This window comes from Camelina sativa, chromosome 12 (genome assembly GCF_030686135.1).
Source record: "Camelina sativa cultivar CO46 ecotype springtype chromosome 12, ASM3068613v1".
Classification (NCBI taxonomy): Eukaryota; Viridiplantae; Streptophyta; class Magnoliopsida; order Brassicales; family Brassicaceae; genus Camelina; species Camelina sativa.
In genome coordinates this window covers 33,867,160-33,874,822 of record NC_141891.1, presented here as the reverse complement: position 1 = coordinate 33,874,822, position 7,663 = coordinate 33,867,160, and the positions used below count along the sequence as shown (strand labels likewise).

Below are 7,663 nucleotides of genomic sequence, written 5' to 3'. Positions count from 1 at the left end.
TTGGAGTGGAAGACAGAAGATTGCTCGAGGGGGCAAATGCGGCCAATGAAGTTGTCCTCACCCTACTGAATGGGAGGTAAAGGAGATTTGTGCCAATACATTTTAATATAAAGGTTTTTCCTATTCCCGTTCTATATTAACATGAGAAAATCGTAGGAATGAAACCCTCAAGTGTCGTGCCCTAGATGACTATGCTGCTCGCTTCATAAATGTTTGGGAAGCACTCGGGTGTCATCTTACTTTTACATCTGAACTCGTCTTTTGTATTTTGCGGTTCTGGAAGGTTGGAAGCTACGAAGGTATGTTAGATTTGATAGATCAGATAAGGAAACTAGCCTTGTGAAACCATATACATCTAATTTTGTAAATGTTCTGTAGGTGCTCCATGTCTCGTCAACACAGCTGCCTCTTCGCAAATCTATATAAAACCAGATTTCGAGGGAATGGAACATCACAAGGCGATGTAGGTTGTTTGTTTTCCTATTAAAACCCCATAATTTTGTATATGTTGCTACTGTCAAATACGTTAATACACTTTCTATATTACCGCAGATCTGAATTCGCTGGATGTTACTATATAGAAATATAATGGAGCACGTTGGGGAGAATGCAGGACCTTAAGAAAAAAGGAACTAGGTTGGCGAAAGGGAGAGTTCAGGGAGTTACTTATATTGAAAGAACCATCTACAGAACTATGCAAACTATTTTTTTTGTTTTTTTTTCCTGGTGTGTGTGTTTGTAGTTTTGAATAAACCGAATGGTACGCGCTGATTCTGGATAATTTATGGTTGTATTTTGTCTACAAAATCTAAAATTTGCTACTCCGTAATATAATATATGTACGTACACATCAATAGTTATCCACGATAAGTTTACATGTCAACCGTTCATAAAAAAAACGGATGAAGGAACCATACTTCTTTGGTCCGTTGACATGGGTACAACAAATGTGGTTAACACATTTGCAACACTATCCTTCCATCGCATTATGTCCTCTCTAATGAACCACATAAAATACACAAACAGATATATTTCGCTTTTGTAATTATCTTATTCAAACAGTAAACCGTTTGCTTGACATTTCTAAAAAGCCCACACGAGTATGAGGCCCAACTAGGGCAGTCGGAACCAATTTCGACAACAATTATAGTTCCCTAAACAAAAAGGTGGGCTTACAAATTAAAAAGGTCCATCAGAAACATGTTACGAAAAGCTATGGTGGCACTTAGGAAAAAAGAGTATTATCCTCCATGAAAAGAAAACACATCTATTGTCTCGCATGCAGTTACGTATTAGCTGGACATGTTGTACGGTTGTGGCCAACCTGTTGACACTGAGAACAGGCATGCTGTTTGCGGGGCCGCTTCGTCTCCAACGCAACCTCGACAAAAGATTTCATCCTCGACATCTTTGGCCTTCCTGGAGGATTCCTAACAAAATGCGGTTTACATCTGGACGGTGTAATATCAGTAGGGACAATGCAGGATGTATCTATCGGCATTATCGCCTCCGCATACCCACTGCAGAGGCTGTCTCTGTGGAAGTATGGATGGAACTGGTTTATAACTGATTGGTTGGCCGTATATGCGGCTGCGATAGCATGTACGCAAGACATCCTTTCTAGATCAAAACGCCTACATGAACACCTCTTATACCTCAGATTGACAACATGCGTTGAGGTACCACCACTTACTTGAAATCGATCTTCATCAATTTCTTGAACCTTCAGACGCCTTGAATGTTCAATACATGCCTATGAGTAAATCAAAGTGTAAGTTCATATAACCAATGCAACACAACATATCCACTATCATTTTCCAGGCCTTTCGTTAACATATATATCGATGGATATGTTAATGAATCTCATACCTGTAACAGGTTCTCCACTCCTTTGGTGAGTAAAGTTGGCATTGCGGCAGCTTGTTTTCTCCTTATAGCAAACCAACGTGTCAACATATTCCGAACAGCTTCTAATAACTCTACAATGGGATAGGCTCTCGCAGGATTCAGTACTTTGTTTAGCGATTCTGCAATGTTGCTCATGGTGAAGTTGTACCTATCACCAGGAAAGTGCGCCCTGCTCCACTTGGATACATCTGCACGCACCAAGTAAGCATGTAGTTGCAGATTCGCTTCTTGAATTTGCTGGAAGATTTCTTCGAAATCAACTACACGGTACGCTGCAGCTGCTTTTTTTACCAGCCGGAATATTTTCCTCCCACTAAATCTCAGGATAATATTCTTGTGAAGATGATACGTGCAGATTCCTCGACTTGCCAGGGGGTACACTTTAGCGATAGCTTTACCAATAGATTTATGCCGGTCAGATATCAGTGCAAGCTCTTCATCATCAGGAATTACACTACTTAATTGCGTAAAGAACCATTCCCACGAGACGTTGTTCTCTGTATCAACAACCGCATACGTCAGAGGGAAAATATTAAAATTCCTATCTTGTGTTGCCGCTATCAGAAGAGTCCCTTTGAATTCACCTTTCAAAAAGGTTCCATCTACAACTACAACTTTCCGCATATACCTGAAACCCTTAATGCATCCAGCAAGCGCAATGAAAACATACTTGAATCTGTATAAATATGCAGGTAATTCAGCGTATCCACTTTCAGGTGTACCCCTAACATACTCCCGCGCCTTTATAAGTGTACGATGTGCCTTCCAGTAGCCAAGCTATTATATGAAAATGGTCAGTAAAAGACAACAACACTCAACAATATCAACTAGGTCGAATTATATATATGTGCAGGCCATAGAATCAACTAATTTCTGAGAAAACCAACAAACTAAAGCTACGATCTGTTTGTTATTGTTTCCACTACGTCTTCACGTACAAAAAGCCCCCTAGCAACATAAGAAATTTCTCCGTTTACACCCTATATACCATCACATACAGAAAGCCAACCAAAAAACAAACATGTTAAAAAGACTGGATTTAGAGTATTTCAGTAGCCCACCTGTACACCATATCGTAGGTTGAGCCCTTCCCCAAAAAGATTTGGCACAACAGAACCTCCCACACCACCAACATAATCCTTGTATAATTGAGCTAGGATTGGTGGTTTAGCATTACGGCTACGGCCAAATCGTTCCGTAACAGAGCAAGTATGTTCACGACAATATAAGCGAATATGAAACACCGGCGAATCACCCATGGTTGAAGCCCGTATTCTCCATTTACAACAGTTTACCCAACACTCAACGATTAACAAACTGGGCGTTGAATATCGAACATTGTAATCATATTTATCTAATACACTCAGCACCCTCAACCTTGCCACCAACGTTTCTTTGCTATCAAACTTATCCCCCACAGCAATATCACCACCTCCGTTCTCTATTTTGCGAACCTCCTTCTCAATTGCTTCAGCTGCAGTGTTAGTCTTGCGGGTACGGATATTTGACTCTTTGTTACACACCTTTTCCTCTATACAAGACCCACCCCAGGTCCGTTGTCCAATGATTCCTCTGGTCCATCCGGGGTGAAGTTGGAGTAAAGGAGATAGTCTTCATCCCCTGAACTTGCACCATCGCTGTCGTCACAGTAATCAAATCTACTGTTCTCCTTGTCATCTGCTTCATCTTCATCTACATCCTTTCCTACATTATCTTCACCGTCTACCTTCCGACTCCCGTACTCTTCATCTTTCTGTCCCATTTCCTCTGCCCCGCCTACGAAATCATCTACAATGACTTCAGGGGTCTTGGGTGTTGGTTCTGGTGTTTTCGGCTTAACTTCCTCGAAAAAGGTTTCACAAGATTTATCAATAATCTCAACGCATAGCCGGATGAGTTCACCCCTGCTCTGTTTGAGAAAGTTTTGAAACTGCCGACCATTCGAAACAATCACTGGTGGCATATCACATCCGCTTTTTTATATCTATCTAACATATAGTTCAACTTTATGCTGGAAGTTACTTTACAGAAACCAAAGTCATCGAACACCATAGCAGTAAAGTCTTCAAACTTCGTTTTTTTATCGGCAACTATAATCCTGCACCCTTTGCTGGTATCAACATCAAACAACCATCGCTTTTTGTCTACCCTCCACCTCCCACACGCCAAAACGATATCTTGCTCTTCCATGGATGCACCCAGAGGAAAGATTTAGGGAAGAACAGCAAACCTGTTTAGATCTTCCTCCAATAAATCTATCGCAATGCTAGACTGTCTTTGCCAGCTCAAACAAATTCGTGTTATTCTGGTAAGACTTTACAGCTGTCAATGTTGCTTACAAAATCTACCACGGACAAGAAGCCTACCACAACACTACGAAAACTATTTCAAAAAACAAACAAAGTATACCAAAATATCTGTAACGAGAGAAGGCTGTCGCATAAATCAGTCGCAACAGCCCATTAGTCTACCATAAATATCTTCCCACCCTTTTACGTTTGCCGCCACACGCGCTAAAAACGTAAGTCTATCATCAAAGGGAAATTTCTCTACCAACTTAATCTAACGAATCGATTTCATATACGTCGACGGATAAGTGTACCAACACTAAAACTAAGTGTACCATCTACGTCGACGGTTAAGTGTACCAGCACTAAAACTAAGTGTACCAAAAATATCTGGCGTACACCTTTAATCAGTCCACCTGTATAAATCTACCATCAAAGGCTCGGTAGACTTAGTCCCAGTTTCCATTTTTTTTTTTTTCTAATGGCATTAGCCGTAATGACGTTTTTCCCAACACTAGTTTGAGGGGTAGTATAGGTACTGTGGTTTATTCTAGTAATTACAAACAATTGTGTGTTACTTTTGTAATAAGGAAGCTTTTATGCAATATTCTAGTAACTCTCCCTTTAATTTTTAACCAACTCTCTTGTTGTTATGTAGGTATATATTAAATTTTTAACCAACTCTATTGTCTTTATACTAGCTGATGGCAAATTAAAATAGGAAAAATTGCACTCTAGCACACTTTTTGAAACTTAATATCACAATAGCACACTTTTTGTCCACAACACACTTTCTTAGATTGAATTGTCAAAAATACCCTTCAACTACACCACTTCTCTCTCAACCAATTCTTTTTATGCATACAATAATACTCAATTTTAAAAAACAAAAATATCATACTAGCCACATCTCTTGTTCAACAAACCTCACAATATTTTTTATTTTATTTTTTATTAACAGTATTATCTTTTTCTTTTTTGCTCTTCTTTTATAATTTTTTATTTTTTTAGATCCATCATCTTCATCTCTCTTTCTCTCTCTTTCCCATGAACATCTTCACTACCAAAAAATAGGGAAACTCTAGATACTCAATTCATCTCCCTTCCTCCATGATATTATTCTCACACATGCTGTCTTACCTTCTTTTTCATATCTCTAATTTATTTTTATTCTCTAGATACAAAGCTATGACTTGGATAAATACCAAATTATTATGAAATCCAATTTGTTTTTTGATCCTAATAAAACATTCAGTCCAAATATTAGAAAAAAATATTTTACTACAAAATAAAAGGAGAAATAGGGAAAAACCATAGATCTCCAATTCATCTTCTATTGTTATCGTTCTCACTTGCTTTGTTCTCTCCACAAGGACTTTTAAGAAAGGTAACATAGGGGAATTGGTTGTTGATGGTACAAAGAAATAACCATATGGTCACTGTTTCGTGGACATCACGTGGTCAATTTACATGTAAACTAACTATATGATCAATGTCTCATAGACAACCCTTAAGAAAAACAACATATGAGAATTGGTTGTTGATGACACAAAGAAAATAACCATATGATCATTGTCTCGTGGACATCATGTGGTCAATTTACATCTAAACTAACCATTGTCTCGTGGACAACCTTTTAAAAAAACAACATATGAGAATTGATTGTTGATGCCACAAAGAAACTAACCACGTGGTCACTGTCTCGTGGACATCACATGGTACATGTAAACTAACCATATGGTCATTATTTTGTGGACATTGATATCCAAAATTAAGACATTGATATCCACATATATGTATCCACATTGATATCCACAAATAAGTATCCACAATTAAGACATTGATATCCACAAATACGTATCCACATAATAAGACATTGATATCCACAAATACCTATCCACACAATTAACAAATATTCAACTATAATTGAATAATATGTATTATAATTATTCACTTTAAAAATAGTAAAATGGATCTTAAAATGTAGAAAAAATAAAATTATAATGAATCATAAAAACAAGATTGAAAATATATGTCATAATAACTAAATAAATTGATTATAAAGAGAGAAAGAACAAAAAAAAGTGAAAATAGAAAAAAGAAATGTGATAGAAAATCTTGTCCATTGAATTGTAACTAATAGTTTCAATCAAATGGTTCTTATTATTTTGTGACAAATCCTATTAAATCTACTCTTTCCATTTATTAGTTAGACTTATGTTTTATGTTTAGGGGTAAAAATGTCCAAAAATCAATTGAACAATGTAAAAGTGGCCAAAAAGTGTGCCATGGTTAAAAAGTGTGTCTTTTTGCAAAAGTTTTGACAAAAAGTGTGTCTCTTTTGCAAAATTTACACTAACAAATTTATTCTTTTATCATCAAAGCCATGTAATCTTTTCATTTGATAAATGAAGATGGTTTCCACATAGAGGCTAGAGCTTTTTGGACTCTTACAAGATATCCGAGAACTTCGGAGTAGCTTTGTGGCTATATTTTTAAATTTTACTCCTTGTCTTGCCAATCATGTGGCAGATTCGTTAGCTAAAAAGGCTTTAGCCTCCTATGATTTACTGAGTTTAAAGTATATCTCTATCTTTTTTTGGTAAGGAAGTCTAATTCTATCTAATGAAAGCTATTTGGTAACTGATACTTCTAGTTCTAGTTAAGTATCATGTCTACTTAATCCAAATGCCTTCGATCTACTCTATTGTTTTGTTTATTGGTGAAACGCTAGTGGAAATCTCTGTGTAAATTCATGATTTGTGATTTAAAAAAGAAATTATGTCCATTTAAATCAAAAAGTTTGTTTTAACCATAAAAGAAAACATATATATATATATATATATATATATATATATCAAGTTCAGTACAATGAAGACAGACCGCATGTAAAGAGCAATATATCGATGTTTACTCTTCATAAGTCTCCATTTTTGGGTAAGTTTTTTTAATAAGCAACGAAGACCAAAGACATAATTGCTAACTTTGAAGAGACATATGCCAAAAATTCAAAGCAAATTGTATAGTCAAAATAGTACTTGATGTTTTGCACAACCACTCGATGCTATTAACGGAGTGAAAGTTTGATCAGAGGTCAATTAAAATCTAATGTGCACTCAACCATGATTAGTGGTATCGTCGTAACATTTCAGGATCGAATCCAAAAATACCAAGCAACTGCACTTTGAAACTATAAAGATCGATTATAGCTAAGGCACAAATAAGGAAGTTTGTGAAACAAATAATTATTAAAAACGGAAAGTAAATAGGTTGTTTTTAAATCAAAAAGAAAATACTGGGTTCAAGGAATCTATGGGGAATATAATCTCGGACTAAGGTGGTTAGATAGGGATGCGTTAAACACCGTTCTAGAACTCAAATCACGGTTTTAAAGCTAATCTACTTCTGCAGCGTTAACTATCTATGCAATAAATTTACTAAACCCTAAACCATCATTTGGATCTAGC

The 7,663-nt window shown here is 36.5% G+C and overlaps 1 protein-coding gene across 1 annotated transcript; it reads right to left on the bottom strand.

Moving 5' to 3' along the window:
* Window positions 1-1,285: 1,285 nt before the first annotated feature.
* Window positions 1,286-4,098, bottom strand: LOC147933015 (uncharacterized). The gene is made up of 6 exons (XM_087477255.1): window positions 3,931-4,098; window positions 3,455-3,838; window positions 2,970-3,395; window positions 2,835-2,888; window positions 1,870-2,685; window positions 1,286-1,753 (listed from the first exon to the last, which is right to left on the bottom strand). Exons 1-6 carry the CDS (start codon window positions 4,096-4,098, stop codon window positions 1,286-1,288), a joined length of 2,316 nt encoding a protein of 771 aa, XP_087333381.1.
* Between the last annotated feature and the right edge of the window lie 3,565 nt (window positions 4,099-7,663).